This window comes from Rissa tridactyla, chromosome 9 (genome assembly GCF_028500815.1).
Source record: "Rissa tridactyla isolate bRisTri1 chromosome 9, bRisTri1.patW.cur.20221130, whole genome shotgun sequence".
Lineage (NCBI taxonomy): Eukaryota > Metazoa > Chordata > Aves > Charadriiformes > Laridae > Rissa > Rissa tridactyla.
In genome coordinates, this window is record NC_071474.1 from 19,358,463 (window position 1) to 19,376,678 (window position 18,216).

The following is an 18,216-nucleotide window of genomic DNA, read 5'->3' on the forward strand; positions in this document are numbered from 1 at the left end:
CAACTAAGTATTCCTACTAGAAGGAAGACAAACTGCATCTTTTGCCTCAGTCTATGTATGGATAACCATTAGAATACTTCGGTGAAGAAAAATATAAATAAAAAGAACAGAAGCAATCACTTAAAATTCTTAAAACACATTTTCAAGACACTTTTGTATTTACGTTTTCATAATGTGCCACCAGATTCAGTGCCACAAAATAAAAAATTAGTAGCTTTTAGATACTCCGAATTTTACACGAAGGCTAGACTAAATAAGCTTACTTGTTCACTATAATGTCTAACAGCTCTCTTCATCAGTTGGTCTCTCTTGTAGAACTGATATTTAATTTCAAAGAAAGCAAGTCTGAAAGACAAGTAATCACATATTAGTTATAGACAGACTTCCTCCTTCTAAATAGTTCTTTTTTTCCTTCAGATGATAGTCACGAAGCCCTATTCTCTTAAAAAGGAGCCCGAATCTCATCTTCCCTCCATTCCTCCTTTTCCCCAAAGGCTGTACACGTTTATACTAGAGTCAGTCAGCAAAGTTTACCATGGACCAAAGCATTAAATGTATAGTAGCTTTATCAAAAATATTTTTTGTTAAAAATATCTTAATTAGCTTACTTGAAAATAAGATCATCCACATCTGTTAGAGTAGCTCCAATACTCTTCAACAGCAAATTCAGAGAATGGATAGCTATCATTTCTTCCCCCTTATCTGATGCTTCTCCACCAGAAGCCAGAGATAGACTCAAATGCAACTGTCAAGACAGAATTAGTAAACAAGACAAATCAAGACCCCCCAAAAAAAAAGAGACACACACCAGACAGGTTGTGTGTTGCATATGTAAACAAACCAGTGGTAAAACAGTGATAAGCATATTTTTATTCACTTTGAGGAATTGTACAATTTCAACAAGCATGCTTGAACACAGTGGCATTTGTTTGTTAGCTTATGTATTTATTTATATTACCATATACAGAAGTGTCAAATTGCCCTAACTTTTGTTATATTTACATCTGTGAACTTCAGTGTAAACAATGAGAGAAATAACATGTTAAGTAGGTGGAGCTTAATTTCCTTTTCCCTTGTTCACCACCATAACCAACATTGCTCCCTTCCACTTGCTTAAAAGAGGGCAGTAATAGCAATTAACCTGTATGATTTGACTTTTTCAAGAGTCCCAATTTTCTGTTTTTTTTCAAAAAGCCTCACAGCCATTTTCATGTCTTCCCACTACCCAGTGGTTTAGAATATTTAGTTGAGTCACTGAAGTAAGGTAAAAAAACGGGAAAGAAGCGCCCCTTCCTGTACTGAACAGACAGCACATCTAAGCATTTCAAATAAAGATGCAAGAGACTTAAAATTGTAACGGTTTCTTCAACAACTTTAACTAGACTAGCTAGAGGATCGTGTTCAAATATTACAATAGTGTCTTGTTCCTCTTGTGTCTTCCCTGGCTTCATACTCCTATAAGTTTATAAGCACAAGCATATTAGGTTCTCAGATGTTATTTCTTTTTTCTAAGTGTACCCTAACAGATATCTTGAGAAATACATAAAAAGTTGAAAAAAGTGCCAGAACTTAAGCATCTGTATTGGGATTTTATGCCTGTCTTTTATACATTTAGTGAAAAAAGACAAGTAAGCAATTTTTCTCCTACAAATTCTTTTTCAGTCTGATAGCCTTAGGGGAGCAGCCTGTTGATTCAGAATAATGTATAATTACTGATGGTCTTTATTCCCTTGCTCTGAAAAATCTAACTGATTCAAGAGAGACATGAAGACATGCCCATGAAAATGTGTTTATTACAATTTATCATCCATTACTTGGGTACCTTCAGGCCAGCATTTTATCTAGCTCTCTTCATTATTCCACCCATTGAGTCTTCCCACTTAGCAATGGTTAAGGGTCTGTTTGCACTCACAGGCAAGATGGGCAACTAAGAAAGTTTTCCAACAAAGTATTAAGCTCTAGAGAACACTTAAAAAAAAAAATCCCCATTAGGAAGACAGCATAAAGACCTCAGTTACCCAGAAGGCTGATCTGAGGATGTATTTACTATAAGGAATTAAGAGATCATTGATATCAAGTGGTTTATTAACCAAAAGTATCTCCATTACATACCTTAATTGGAGAAATATGAAAATGCTCAAAGAAGCTGAGCATTGACAGGTCTGTTAGGGAAGCCTCCATTAGCTCAGTGTTAAGTGCATCCACATCTTGCTGAATTAATTTAGTCTGGTTTTGTTAAAAAAAAAAAAAGAAAAAATAGAACAGAAGTTTATCTAATCAGCATATATGTAATATAATTAATAATATTATATATAAATACAGGTAAAAAATATATACATTAAATAAACAGCACAAATAATAAACACAGACAAAAATAATAAAACAGTTAACTAACTAGCACCTCCAAAACTGAAAACAGACCAATTACTTTTGTATAACACATTATAACTGTGCTAATACATTTCTATAATCCAGGGTAAAAAAAAAAAAAAAACAAAACCAAACAAAACACAAAAAACCCAAAACACCACCACAAAACAAAACAAACCCCAAACACAAAACACACAACAATTTGTGTGACTTTTCCATTTTATGCTATATCACTTGATATTCCCTTATATTCCTCTATTACTTAAGATATCACTTCCAAATTAATTTAGAAATATTAGTAAAATAACTAACTTCTTGAGGTTCTTTTCAGTTTTGCATTTCCTCACAAAATGAGAATTTTTATATAGTACATCTGAAGATATAATGTCTAAGAAAAAGCAACTTGTAAGTATGACTCTCCTACACATACTAGAACCAAACATCACCTTTCTGAATACTATCCACCTAATTTAGAGCCATGAAAATTTGTTCCTTCTGTTCTCTAAAGACAAGACGCTGTAGACTAACAGACAGTTAGAAGTCCACTCTATAAACCCTAACCTTATTTCATCTACCACCCTTAAGTTTGTACCCACAGTTGAAACAATCGTGTCATCAATGAAACACTAAGAGAGCAGAAAAGTCACACAAACCCAAGTATCAGTAACTCAAGCTTGTCAATTAGTAACGCTCACAGCCAATATTTAACAGAAATATCAATGATTCACTGAAAATTATCTTATCATGTCCCTTTATTCACTGTTGTCAATGCAATATTCACTCATTTAAATGGAAACATTGAGAAAATCTCAACACTGTTACCATAAAGGCCCTGTTCAGGCAAAAATCAGTTTCTTTCATACGTTACCCTTTGTCTTTCAGCTTCTGGGTCTGTAGATGGAGTGAAAAGTTCACTAAGTGCTCCTAAAAATCCTTGATCAATTTTCAGTGCCATTTCCTGGATTAGAACCATGAAGTATCTAAATAGGAAAATCAAACAGTGTATGCTTGTAGAAGTTTAACTTCAATATCACATGCTTACCCTACATAATTCAAGTTTTGTTATGCAATGTTACATATTAAGATTTAAGACGATCTACAATATCAACTCCCTATTTACAGTTAGAAGGGCTTGCCAGCCTCACAAAGCTATACATTACATTACTAGTGATTATTCATATCTTAACACTTCCAAAATTTACCTAGAAATATTAACCAGCACCAATTATTTCTTATATTCTATACATTATGATTCCATGTGCACCATGGATAATGTTACCCAAACAACTTCTTTCTTCCTATTACCCAGCTGCCTCTCTCCAAAAGGCATATTACTGGAGATTTATTTTATTAAAATTCACCATTCTCAAGGATTATATACACACTAGTTGGGTACTGGTACTTGCATTAGAAACCATCAGTGTAACGGTTTTGTCCCATTTTTAGTACACAACCTCAAGACACGGACGTATTAACTAAAGAACATACATGTCACAATACATGAACTGTCTGTTGTTAGAGCACCAAATAAATCCAGCACTGTAGAGCAAACAGGCAGAAATGCAACTCTGATATTGTAGTACAAGACGGAAGTAATTCTGATTACTAAGGAATATGCATAACTGTCCCTTCATGCGGTCAGTCCTTACTTTCTAAAATTAAGTTTCTTTTAGAATGATGGTTTTTCACTGGAGATATTTAAAAACCTCAATCCAAAGTCAAGAGCTGTTTGGATAAGAAAACATGAACTTTAAAATAAAGGTTCACTTCTAAAATGCATTAAATCTCTAAAATTGTATTACACCACGCTGTTAAAACTCACTTGAACTGCAGTACTTTGCTGTATTCGTTGAATCTAGTGATAATGCTGATGTCAATGAAGGGTTTAGGTTCTAAATAAAAAATAAATTAAAAAAAATCTAAGCATATGTAAAAAGATAAATTGCAAAGTTACCACTTTCAAGGCTGAATAAATCTGATATCGCTAAAGGTTTTCTCTTACCTGAATCCAAAGCAATCGACTTGGGAGGGGCTACAGGGTGAAATACAACAGGAAACATCGATCCTGGTAACTGATTATCAACCTAAAAGATTATTGCATAATTGCAGGAATATTTTAATGACACTATAATCAAAGACCATTTTCATTTTAGAAGGCTTGAGAAACTTCTTTATAGATAGTGTTCAAGAACAACATAATTCTTATTTTGGGCAAAGGAGAAAAGAGGAAGAGGATTACTCTGATATGATTTTGGAATGTTATCTATTTAGTTATAGAAGGTCAGACGGTTGGAAGTGTTGCACAAGGGATGCCTACACAGGTTCACACTCACAAAGATCCATTTAGAGGATCTGCAGCTGATGGCCTACATTGACTGTAATAGTGAAAACTACTTTCAGGCAAAAATAAAAACAAAACGTGAAAGATAAAAGGAAAGAGGAAAAAACTCTACCCCACCAGCTGGTCAGGCAAAGCATCAACAAGGTCCTCAATGAGTGCCCTCCCCTGGGGGACTCTGAACCACAGCAAATGGAGATGAAGATAGCAACGATGATGATTCCTCACCATCATTTCCCTCTAGTACTAAACGCTTCTCACTAGTACCTGCTCAAGCGCTCTATTGGTTAATTTAGCAACACTATTAGTACTGACTGGAGTATGCTAATCAGGTGCAAGTGTTGCATATTAATTCAGTGTTAAACTTTCCCGCAGATATATTATTGCGTACTATTTTTGAGTTTTTATATGTCTAATATCTACTTCCCATTAGACAGGTAGTTTTTGTACTAAAGAACTCTGAACCTCTAGATACAGTCTCTAGAATAATACGTTACATGACTGTATACAAACAACGGTAAACAAATTTTGAAAAAGTTGAGGTTTTTGTTTGTTTTAAACCACCTCTCCTTAGAAATAAACTTTCCATCATAGTACACTGCTCTACATTAACCCACAATTTTGTGGACTTTTTCCCCATACCACTCGCAAAATCCTGGGATGGCAGTTCTGTAGTACTCTTCCATCAATGGAGCATTCATAGCTCTTCTGCTACTCTCACGTAGTGAGCAGAGCACCACATATATAAGATTTGGAGATACTTCTTCATATAATTGAATAAAATGAAAGCCTTAAAGTGTCCGTTTAGTTTATAGAACACAATGAAAGATGGTACCTGCAGCCAATACAATTGAGCCCGTAAGCTTCTTTGGTGAGGTGACTGTTTGAATTCAACCTGAATTCCTGACAGGAAGTTGCGTCGGATGTTGCATCTGACTGGGAGACGCATTTCCATTGGAACCTTACTAAAATTCACCTGGAAATATAGGAAAGCAGAGCTACCATACAGCTTAATTAGAGAAATAATAAAATGTTATGTACCCGCATGTAAAGTAATGAAAACCACAAGTTAGTCTGATAAACACATTACACTCCAACTTCAGTTGTCCCAAGTGGGAACTTCTGTGTCATATTAGTAACTCTTTCTTCATAAGTTATATGCCAGTGTAATACACTGGCATAATTAAAGATATTTACATGCAGGTGATTCTTTCCCAGCTGATGCTTTTACCCTTAACCTGAAACATTTAAGTTAGGAGAAGCAAAAGGAAAAAGCTTTCCTTAATTCTGAGTCAAATGTAATGACTTACAGATACAAGGTTTTGATATCACGTACTTTAAATGCACTACTGCAATGTACAATACCTAAATATTCTTACAACTGAGGGTATATGTGTTTTTCAAATGAAACGATGATATAGAAAAGAAGCCTGATAATTGTACTATAAAATGCCTATGTTTTACTTATAAATTTAATGTATTGAAATGTCTGTGTGGAATACAGGTATGTATAATTACTGTCTGAAAAAGCTCAGGTAAGTGAATTAATTTCAAGAGCCTTTGAATGCTACAGGATCCTTTTTCATATCAAGTCACGGGACCTGCAGCTTACTAAAAAGTTAAAACCAAGATTTCTGCAAAGAATTTAAAGTTACATCAATGAGAATGTAAGTTCATTACTAACGTGCAGATACTGAGCAATCTTTTCTACCACACAAAAGTAAAATTTTTTGAGATTCTTACTTCATAATACAAGTCTGGAAAATACTTCAATACTGCCTCAGTATTATTTCAATACACAAATATTCTACTGCATAAAATGTGAAACTATTAAAAAAAACAACTTGCTTTTTGTTTGTTTCTCTTAACAAAGCATCTATCTTTACTCAGCAAAACAGAAGGCTGTTTTAACTGTTGCCTATGTTCTCCAATCATTTAAACACTGAAACCTCAAAACCTACCTCAGTATTGCCATCTAGTTTATGCCAGCCTGGAGCTTGGAAAGCACTCTTAGAAAGATACTTTTGATAGGCTTGTTCCAACAGGTTTATTTGCTTTTGATTAAATGGTTTCCACTTTTGCCTCGGTTTGAATTCCCAAACAACACCAGAACTGCAAGACAAATAACAAAGTTAACAATTTAAAAGTACTTAAACCTTTCTTATTCCTGCAACTGATATAAAAAGACATCATCTCAAGAAAACCCATTGTTTACTTTTTTTTTAATAGAAGCTAAGAAAGGAAGCAATTAAATCCTACTTATTGAAATTGCACAACAGGAATAAAGGCAGAACTTAGTTTTACTTAAAAAGGTTTCACTTATATTAATTTAATTTGAAAGATGTCCCCTTCAACTCAACTGTATTGCTAAAATTATTATTAAAATTAAATCAAATTTTGATTATTCAAAGGAATATTTAGGTTTCCATGTGCATTACCTAGTAATTCCTATATAAGAGATTTCTTTTTTATTTTCATTGTTAACAAGAGAAAGTCCAAGACTATGGATTGACAAGTTTATTTCTTGATCAGGTTGCTCCAGCTCCTCTGCTTGTCGTGCTTTAGAAACTAATGCAACGTCATCTGTGAAAAGTAGCACTCGTTGGCGTCCATCCAGGAAAGACACCCAGTGTATTTGAGTATTTGCATTGTAAGGGAATTGGCCACATTCATCCTGTATTGGGGGGGGGAAAAAGGGTATATAATTATATTACAGGAGTAAATCCATGATATTGCTATGTGTTTATAAGCAAGCAAGTTTACTGGCACACACAGAAACTAGAACTCAGCATTCTTCATGTTTGTTCAGTTTACTGCATCATACGGCTTTGGTGGCATCTCGTATCCCAACATAGGAAAGAAGTTGAGGGTTGGGATTTTTTTTTCCTTTTGAAAAGTAGGCATTCCAGAAATATTTGTGGGTGAGAATAATATTGGAAATTATAAGGAAACAAAGGCCTTACCAGCAAAAGAAAAGATTTAGAATCATAGGTGATGGGGGAAGCATTAAATCATATACCACGAAAGAGTAAAAGCAGACAATGATTAAGGTCTCTGCTCTTATTTGTTATTTCTTATTTGTGAATTTTTGAGGCAAAACCGAGATAGTTAAAGCCCTTTTCTCAAAAGCCCAAAATAATCATGAATGTAACCATAATTTTATACTAAGGAAATCAGTTTCAAACTAAAAACATTTTTAAGTGTAAAAAAATGTGACCCAAGGAAGTGCTTATACAGTAAAACACACTGTAATTGGTTAATTGCCAGAGTCCAGCTCTGAGAAACTAAATCCACTCCCAGTATAACCAAAAAACAAACTTGCTTTCCTGTCGCTACTGTTAGGTACTAATATTTTCTGTTTTCTTTTCTTAGCTCTCTGTCTAATCAACAGAAAAACCAAGCTATCTCTGAAGAATCCAGAGTTTACTAAAAGGTGCAAGAGGGCTGCTATTTAGAGGCAGACATGTAGAACTTTTGTTTAGCCTATGTTCCAGTTAGGTGAGAAAACTCTTCCTCCATCAATGCTTGCTTCCCCATTCTTTAAGAAAATTCTTGCCTGGTCTTTTCCTAGATTTGCCTCTGCCCCTAGTTGTAGGTTCCCTCTTTCCCCCGCTCATTTTCCGTCTTGATCATTGTTATTTTGCTCCCACAGCACACATTTTCCTATTTTAACATTGCATGAGTTACAAACACAGAAATAACTCTTAGTGAGCAACTCAGAATTTTCTGCTCCATGCAAGCATTTCCCATAGGAAGCAAGAGTCACAACAGTCAGGGGTTTTCTCTATCCTTAGGGAAGTACTTAAGCCCAGTGCAACACTGCTAGAAAAAAAAAAAAAAAAAATCAGTGAATTATTCATCCTCTGTACTATTTAGTTATGTCCGCAGCTCATACACTTTATCCTCCTTCTTTCATATCCAAGGAAACCACGGATAAAGTACAGGCTGGAGTTTGTGTCCAATCCTCCAATTATATTAATCTAAAATGTTGCTACTTGAGAGTAGGCTCAAAAGTCTCTTACAGATGCAAAGTTACTGAAGAAGCTTTCTCCCAGATAATTTTAATCTTTTTACAGTTTACAGATTGGTTCAGCATTTTCTTCTCCCCTTCTGAAATTTACCTTAAGTAGGTCATGTTCACCAAAATTTTGCGAGTAGCCCCAAGTCAATTTTCTTGTTTTAGTTGGATCTGTCCATGCAAACAGGCATACTTGGTTTGGTTTCAACTCCATTTCCTCTTGTAAGCCACTGCAGGTTAAAAGATAAGGAGCAAAATGACAGCTTTCTCTGGTTAAGACCACTGATTGAAGCGGTGCAAGCAGATCAGTGCTACATACTCCACCCCTCCAGCCTCCTGGGGTGAGGTGTGAAGGGCCTATGTTCTCCACTCCAAACTACTCCAGCTGTAGGTACTCCAGCTCTTGCGGAACTAAGATCTAAACTCCCACTTTATTGTCTCCACTATGAAGACTGCTTAAAGTAGATAAAATAATTCGGTAAAATAATATGATATAGAAAAGGGTTTTTTTTCCTGTTTTTCAAGGTACTGTACTGGTAAAAGAGAACTACTTTCTTCACAAAGGATACCCCCTTGTTAAAAAAACAATGGTGAATTGCTTCTTTCACATACCTCTGCTTATATCTGAGAGAGTCCCATGGAGTGTGGTTAACAATGAGAGCTGGAGCAGCTCCCTCATGGTAATCCGAAAAGCTTATGACAGTAGAATGCTCAGAAATGTTCACATCTACCAGTAAGCCCCCATTCTGGAGAGACAGTTAGAGAGTTCAGTATTTGTTCTATGCATAAATTCAAGTTAGAACAGACTAAATTGTTATTTTTGGATCAGTCTTTCACCGGCCTCTTACAAACAAAAAAAGGAACTCTGCATTATCTAGTAACAGTAAACTCAAACACATCGGTCACTGGCTTAAGTCAGACATCAGTAGCATCCACAAACTATTTGTTGATTTAATTTAATTGAAAAATTATATTCAAACTATAACATTAAGAATTTATTTGCTTAACTTCAGTAAAAAGTGTAGGCAAGCATTACCTTCACTTTGTTACAAAACTTAAAGTTATAAAGACTGCAATTTCCTGCATACTCCTTAAAAATCTGAAAGGCTACTCTAGACAAATGCACTGAAGTTTCTAAAGGTATGACAAATACACTACTACTGTATTAGCATTAGTCTTTCTTCTAATGCCTTTCAAGATATTTCTTCCAATATATTTGCAAGATCTTTCTGAGATATATAAAGCACAATTTTTCTCATTTGCTTATACAAAGGAGGTACCACATGCTTTCCCTTTTAGATAATATCTTCAGATAGTTTTCTTGAATACTTGTCTAGCAAGATAAATTGATGGTTTTGCTATGCTCTAAGGTCTGGAGAAGAGATGGGAGGGGACATAGCTACCTTTGAAAAAGATGATCCTAAATTCTCCAGCTCACATCAGAGGGATGCAAGAAATCATATTTAGCACTTTACGCAGTAGTAGTAAAACCTCACTACATAGAAGACCAGAAAGGATTGTCTTGTAAAGCTGAGCCATCTAATATCTTAGAACAGTGTGGGGAAAAAAACCCCACTATTCTAATTAAGTGCACCAACATAACACCAGATCACTGATGACATCTTGTTCCAAAAACATTTTTTCAAACTGCTTTAACAAACTTGGAGAGCTAAATTATCCTCACGGTCACTTGTATTTCAGCTAATTATGATAAGTATTATCTGCAAAAACTTGTCTGAACATGCGACATTTATATGCACATTCCCTAATGCTAGGCTAGGGTGAGTTCTGAAATAATTAAGATTCTACTAATTGAATCATAAATTGTTTTAGCCATTAACTGTCTCCAACACATATTAGCTTATCAAGAAAACAAAAAATACATCCTATTTTCGGATAACTATTTAAACTAACTGGAGGCACCTAAGAAATACCCTCTGCAAAAGAACGGATGTTAGAGGTGTAGTACACCGTTTTTAATTTAATAGCAATAGAGCTGTTCAGCTTCCTATAAACTTGTCAAAACTAAACCAACTTGACCACATCACGCAGCTAAGAAAAGATTAACAACGTTGCAATCTTGATTCATAACCTTTTTTATGCAACAGAATTGAAGTGCAGTGCACCAACACCGTAGGGCACAAGGTTTCAATCTTGATGATCTTGGGGAGTCGAACTTTCCTAAGTTTAATACCATACAGCTAAAATGGAGTATTAAGAACACATCACACAAAGTCAGTCTCACCAATTCTTCCAGCCTCAGCAGAGTACCGTTATCCTGGGCTTTATAAAGGAATGGTTTGGATGAGCTTTCATAGCCAACTACTCTTACACAAAGTTCACCAGATGAGTTTTCAGGCCAAAATGGAAGACACTGTAAAACAAGAAATATGCATGACTTCAACAGTTCATATATGTTCAATATAGTAAGTCAGCACTAACACAGTCTCGCGTGACTAAAACTATTTCAAATGCCTTGGTTCTTACCCCAGTATCTACTGATGAACGTTTCATCTACATTTAGTAAGTTATCTAAACTGAAAGACTTGACTGATTTACCAATGTATGCAACCTGTGCTGTTCAAGTTGCCCTGAGATGTGAAGTATCCATGTCTTGCCAACAGACATTACAGGGCTTCTATAGGAGAACTGCTTTTTCCTTAAGTGACAGCTAGAGACCAGTTGTTTATCTACCAGAACATCCAAAGGAAAAAAACAGACACGTTACCTCTGAAGCTGAGATATAATTCCATTTATTAGTTGGAAGCGAGCCATTAGGACCAATTTCTCCAACTTCTAGTTCCAGAGAAGATTTATTTGCTATTGTGTAGAATGGAGTGAAGGTAACTATCCTGGTAAGGTTAAAACTGCTCATTTTGATGCTAACTCCAACCTGTTGAACAAGGACAATTTCAGCAAACAATCAACTACAAACTTAAGAGAAAAGTCAGGATGGAAAAAAAGAAAAGGAAACATTACTGTAATTACAAAGGCTAGCACGCAACACTCCTGTTCTGAACATCTGTAATAAAAAAACCGAACCAGCAAACTATGCAAAACAATTAACGCAATGCTAAAGAGAGTTTTAGCTGTAGCATTTTGTAGCTGTAGCATTTGCAGGGAAAAATCCAACAGGAATCCTGTTACAGTAAATCAAGACAACCTAAAATGATCTTACCATCAGATATCAGTTAACGAGTATATGGAAAAATGACTCCCCGATATCTGCATATTATTATAAATTGTATTCTTTGCTTGGTTGTGGAAATGCAGTCTTAGACAAGGCTGCTGAGTGAAGATCTAAACACTTGCAAACAATTATGAATTTTGAATGTGAACTCTTATCTCCACTATGCGAGTTCACTATTGTATTTTCGAACTGCCTAGTACTACACATTTGTTATATAAACCACATTTACAAATAACACTGGAAGCTGGCTAGAAGTTTTGGTGTTCTGTTAGAAACTACTTGTTGCCAGGTGCAGACCTGAATAGCTGAGGCATAAAAATCACCCCCCTAGATGTTAAATAATTCCATGATTTAAAAAGCGGCATAAGTAGTGAAACAAAGGCCTTAAGCAGAAAAAGAAGTCAAGCCAAAAGAACCCCAAGAAAGCTCCACAAAACACAGAAACCTATCTTACCAGATAGTCCATGTTATTGGCTGAACACCTGACACATCCGTAGCTTCCTACAGTATCAAGGGAAAAGCTACTGGACCAAGTGCTAGTTGAAATACATAACTGGATCTACAGACAAAAAAGAACATGGGAAGTACTTCAATAAATTAATTTTTATTTTATAGTTCATGCATTATGGAGTGCAATTATATCACATGTAGCAGTATAAAGACAACATTTAAGTGTTTTTAAAACCTTCTATAAGTTAAGATAAGCTTAAGCATGTAGTATCACTCTTCATATTCTGATTTATCAGTCTGTGACTGAGTTCTGGGAAAGATGTTACAGTAAAAGGTAGAAAAATAGAGGAGTCCTCATTGACTCATGTTCATGACAGCACACACACAGATGGGAAAAAAAGCTACAGTTCTGTGGTGCTTCACAAACTTCGAAGAGGGTGGGAAGAAATAATCAAAAGAACATCTTGCCAAACCATTCTTCAACCATTTCTTCAACTTTGTTGGGTGAAAAAAAAATATTTAAAAGGAAAGAAGGGCCACTTCAGAAAAAAATCCTCTACTACAGTACTCCTCATTTCACCATGCAAATATCACATCAAAACAAAAGAAATATGTTTAACATAGGACAAAATATTTACATTGTGCATTTTAAATGTCAAAGTACCTAGTTGAGTAAAACACAAGCCTGTGATTCCTCTTTACTCAGTGGAAAATGCCTCCACAGGAAGATTCAGAGCAGCCACCTTTTTGAGTATAACGGGAGTCCTTGCTCTTCATTTGCGTATCTCCACTAAATTCCTCTCCCAAGGAAACAGTTTCCTGGTAGCGTACCCACTGAGTTTTCGGGACCTAACCACTCTATACCAGCAGCCAGCTTCTGGTCAGGATCAAAGCTAGGTAATGGGATGCTGTGCAAGACACGGAAAAAGTTGCAACAGACTTTTTGTCTACCTATCTTCTCTTCTACTTAGTCCAAAAAGTGTAATTAACAAGAAGAAAGCAGCAGCCAAATGAAAGCCTATAGATTTAAACACTCCCAAAAAAAAAATCCTTAGACAAAATATGCGTGTGTGGGGGGTTTTTCCCTCTTAGAGCAGGATTTTGAAACACCATCAGCACAACCACCACCTACAATAAGCATACCTTATTTTTACTAAAAATATTTTTCTTTTTAAAGGAGAACAAAACAATATCTCTGTAGTCTGCTGGATGCTTCACATGAGTGTCTTCAGCTCGATACTGGAGAATACGGGAAGTCTTGTTGATTATCCAATAAGGACTGAACACAGACAAGATCATACGACTTCCAATTCGCCTAGTATGTATGTAAATATCCACTGTCATCACTGCTGCAGAATGGCACGTGAAAGACACAGAAAAAAATTCAGGCATCCCATCACGAATTTTAAGATGCCCATTCCAGTCTTTGCCTTGGTATTTTATCAACACAAGCTCCATTATTTCTCCATTGATTCTTGAATGAAAAACATCTGCTGCACTCCCTTCTGTCAATTCACGGGCTTCTGCTGTTCCCTGTAGCAAAATTAAAAGGGGTGTATTAAGTTTTTAATATATTAAAATTTAGGTATTCAAAAAACAGCATTTTTTTTTCCTCCTCTTGCAGGATGCACACGTTTCAGATATCTCAGGTACCACATGTCCCAAACTCCAACCACCATAGGATCATTTGAGGCTGATCCTATGAATAATTTGAGATCAATTGTACTTTTCTTGCAGGACAGTAAAGACTGCTTAATGCTGGATTTCAGCAAGGCAAACTAGTTCCAATGCATCCCCTGTCTCTGTTCCCTCTCCCCCCATAATTTCCAATGGATTTTGGCAGTGAGTTCTTATTCATATACGTACAGTACCAGGTGCAACACTGAACTGGACTGTGCTGCAGATGTACAGCCACGACTTTTCACATTGAAGAACACCCAAGGCAGAAAGTGGCAGCTATGCCATACTGTTTAGTAGCACAGCTTTCCTCAAGAGTAGCATTACACAGCAATAGCTTTCCAATTTTTGACTGAGAAACAGTGTATTTTACTGTACTGAACAGTGGCCAGGCTTGATTAGTTGAGGGATGTGAAGATAATAAGCACATAACCATCTACAGGTACAGTGACTTAAGAAATAGATTTGAATTACTAGTTTCTACCTCCTCGGTCAAGGCAATGGCACTCTATGTGCTGAGTAGAAACTCAGAGTGATCCTGAGTACTGAAGTACAGTGAAGGTAAGGAAAAGTGGAAATAGTGCCATTAGGATGTTGGACAGAAGTGAAACAAAGATCTAAATGAATGCCACAGCCAGTTATGCGAGTAGGACAAAACAGAACAAACTAGGATGATAGTTCTAAATCCTCACACCTTTTCTATTTACTGAAAGTTACTCAGCTTTCATGAAGAAATACTAGCTACTGAAAATACTGAAAGAAGAGGAAAAAGGTCTGCATAGCATCCTGCACAGAAATCTTCCAATTTGTGCAAGGGAGACCTCACAAAAGTCCTCAATAAAGAATCAGTGTCAGAATAGAGAGAAGTTGTTTTCTACACAGAAGAAAAGCTCCAGAAATTTCAGATGCTTTTTCTCACACCTCTCCCTGTGAAACAAAAGGTATCTTGCAAAACACAAACAGGATCTCAGAAGAAAGTAAAAAAGAAAGACCAATCCAGGAAAGGATTCAAATTTAAGAAGCAAGGCAGAACTGGCCAGGTATACCCAAATTAAAAAATAGAATCAGTCCATCAGCTGACTCACTCATTTACAATAGGAAACACAAAAACCAACATTCAGTATCTTCCACTTCTAAGTAAATATAGCCTTACTTATCATCAAGTAAAGGATTTACAAATAAAACCATAAAATAACTTACCTCAAGTAAATATCTCAAGGAGTACGGTAAAAGGTTCCTCACAGTCAGTGTAGGGTAAAGGTGGATAATGTAGGCAGGATCCCACTCCTCTCCGTAAGTTGAAATAAAATTTAGTTCATCAGGTACAGCTGTTGAGCTGATTATTAGAGGCAAGAAATTTGTTTCGATGGCTGGGCACTGTAACAAGCACTTTACTTCATTGCTCCTATGTAGCTCTTCCCTCCAGGCAATGTAAGTTGTGGACTCTTTAAACTGACCCTCTAACATTCCTGTTGGTCGAATATATAGATGACACCTATGGGAAGACGACAGATAACGGTACACAATAGCTTTCCATCGACAGCTAACTTCACCCATTTTAAAGCAATTGCTAACGTGAGGAGCTTTTGCAGCACACTAATTACCTAATAAAAGTAGCATTTTGGTTTTTTTGGCCCAGTCAGGAAGAGTTCCAACTGCAAATTTAAGCTTCCACACTAATGCTTTATTTGTGCATCAGTCTCACAAAGATTACAGAACAGAAATAGCGTACCTGTATGAATGCAAAGGAACATGAAATTCCTGTTCTGGTTTGGATATACCAATTGGCTTCAGCGACTTGCAGTCTCTAGCCAGTTTATAGATTATAAATGGGATTGAGAAATGGTTCTTGATCTAGGATCAAAATACATAATTTTCATTACACTTCTATGGTACAAATTTCTAAAGGAAAAATGATTAATAGCAACAAGGAAAAACATTAGTAGATTTAACTAAACTCCTCTGGAAAACAGACTTCTATGCATCTTAGTAAGAAATAAAATTCTGAAGGAAAACAATATGCAAGTGTATCAGAAAACTACGCTACTTTTAAGTTCCATGAACTGACAAACATGCTTAAAATGCCAAGTGACATAAAAAGTACATATTCCAACCTCAACGTTGAGGATATTAGAAAGCCAAAAGTTAAAAGTAAAAACCAAATTTTTCATTTATCAGGAAGACACACATACCAGAGTACAGATAAAAATTCATAACATAGATAATAATTTGCATAACTTTTGTAACTTTTTGGAAAAGTATGATCTCAAAAAAATGCAGTAAGGAAGGAACTAAGGAAGAAAAGAGTCACTCAGAGAACACCATTTCTTTCAGGCTTTTGGGTTGGTTGGTTTTTTTACCTGCAGAGGAGATCGTAGAGTAATAACCTTATTTCCTTCTGTAGCATCTATCTGTACAATGATCGAGTCTGAACGATCACCAAGAACGTTTCTTATGTTGTACAGTCGTCGACCTGGTTTGGCTATGGGAACGTTTACCACTTCCTTATATCCTTGAAGTTCTAATTCATAAAAATATTCAAAAGTCTTAATTAGGCAAGTCAAATCACATCACCATTTTCTATTTGAACTATACTTAAGCTTCTCTAAACTCATCAACAACCAAGATCAAAGCACTCTCTGGCAAAAGCACCTTGACATGGTATTTGAGCACCGCTGAAGGACAGCTTTAAGATCAGAATACTCTTGAAGACCACAACTTTAGAATATGATTTATACATAGCACAATAAATACACCAAAGGTATTTGTTGCGTGAGTTAAAATGCAATACAGAACACGATCTTTGTATCATGGCTGAGTACCTTCATACTGGATGGGTCGGAAAGGTAAAAACCAGAAGATAATGTATTAGTAGATATTATATCCTATTCTTCTAGGACTATTTTCTGGCAAAGCTCAAAACACGGAAAAATCGTAACTCCTCTCAAGTAACTGTGTAACTACGGAAAGCCAAACGGTAGTAGGGATATGTGAAATGAAGATCCTGTTTAACAGGAGTTGGAACCCACAGGCCTATGTCTCAGGGGCCTGTAAGATGGTCTATCAATGACTCCACTATTTTTTTTAATTGCCATCAGTATTCAAATGTAGTTTCAACACAATGTTCTTCACATGAATTTTGATCACATTGAATTCAAACATGTTCACTCCCACATCTTCCCATTCATGTTCCCATTATTCCCATGTCATAACACACAGGATTCCTTAGCATAATACCTAAATTTAAAGAGAAGACAGAGCTTTCTTGCCGGTGCAATGCAGACAACTTTCCTCGTTGGGGCGTTTCAAAAACAGAATATTCCAGTTCCATGTTCTGACCAATTTCTACATCATTCATATTTTCTTTTTCAACTGAACCAACTATCCGAAAATTGGAGCTAGGAAGCACTTTGAGAGGAACACCTAGGGCGTTTTTCACGATGAAAGGTGCTGTCTCTTTGAAGGAATAGTCAAATGTGGATGCAGTCCCTTCTGAAAATGCCTGTAATTAACAACATATTACACATCATACATAAATAGCCACAGTAACACATATATAAAGGTTTTAGACAGTTCCCAGCAACTACCATTTTAAAGAAAAAAATAATGAAAAATATATATAGCAATACCTATGCTTTGTACAGTAGTATTTCAGGGAAGTAAAGGCTACTTCCAAAAAATTTCATTATTATTCTGTGATTTGCAGCAAATGTTGATGCTACAATTAGCATCCATGCTTCTCCTACAGAATTTTTTTTACAGTAAGATCTGAGACGCAGAAGTCCCAAGCACATTCACCATGTACATACTTCATATTCAGCCACAACTTATGCTTACAAACCTTTGTTTCATTACACAAAAGCCATGGTAACTGATTGTCAATATAGACTTGAAGTGTAAGCAAGTACTAACTTAGAGAACTGTTGCTCATTTAGAATTAAAATAATAAACAGTCTTAAGTCACCTTCTGTAAAAACAGGTTGATTTAGTAACCAAAATTTCTTCCCCCGATAAAAAGCAGGGGGGGGGGGGGGAAAAAGCTTAGGACATTCATAAGCACACCAACTATCATGAGAAAAATTGGGAAAAAAATATTTTTAACACCCTGGAAATTCTACTTCTACAGTTTGAAAGCCAATCCTAAAATGCACACTTTTAGTAGTATTCTATTAA

At 35.8% G+C, this 18,216-nt stretch overlaps 1 protein-coding gene across 3 annotated transcripts in view; it reads right to left on the bottom strand.

Moving 5' to 3' along the window:
- Positions 1-18,216, bottom strand: part of VPS13C (vacuolar protein sorting 13 homolog C) — a 103,282-nt gene that overhangs the window by 24,514 nt on the left and 60,552 nt on the right. For all 3 annotated transcript variants that reach the window (XM_054214145.1, XM_054214143.1, XM_054214142.1), the window contains exons 55-73: positions 17,281-17,545; positions 16,404-16,564; positions 15,776-15,897; positions 15,244-15,538; positions 13,510-13,899; positions 12,371-12,475; positions 11,455-11,619; positions 10,972-11,100; positions 9,339-9,472; positions 8,830-8,956; positions 7,147-7,382; positions 6,670-6,820; positions 5,544-5,684; positions 4,373-4,454; positions 4,193-4,262; positions 3,239-3,350; positions 2,113-2,226; positions 609-745; positions 264-345 (exon numbers count right to left, since the gene is read on the bottom strand). In XM_054214145.1, coding sequence (XP_054070120.1) covers positions 264-345; positions 609-745; positions 2,113-2,226; positions 3,239-3,350; positions 4,193-4,262; positions 4,373-4,454; positions 5,544-5,684; positions 6,670-6,820; positions 7,147-7,382; positions 8,830-8,956; positions 9,339-9,472; positions 10,972-11,100; positions 11,455-11,619; positions 12,371-12,475; positions 13,510-13,899; positions 15,244-15,538; positions 15,776-15,897; positions 16,404-16,564; positions 17,281-17,545 — 3,018 coding nt within the window. The remainder of the gene's footprint in view (positions 1-263; positions 346-608; positions 746-2,112; positions 2,227-3,238; positions 3,351-4,192; positions 4,263-4,372; positions 4,455-5,543; positions 5,685-6,669; positions 6,821-7,146; positions 7,383-8,829; positions 8,957-9,338; positions 9,473-10,971; positions 11,101-11,454; positions 11,620-12,370; positions 12,476-13,509; positions 13,900-15,243; positions 15,539-15,775; positions 15,898-16,403; positions 16,565-17,280; positions 17,546-18,216) is intronic.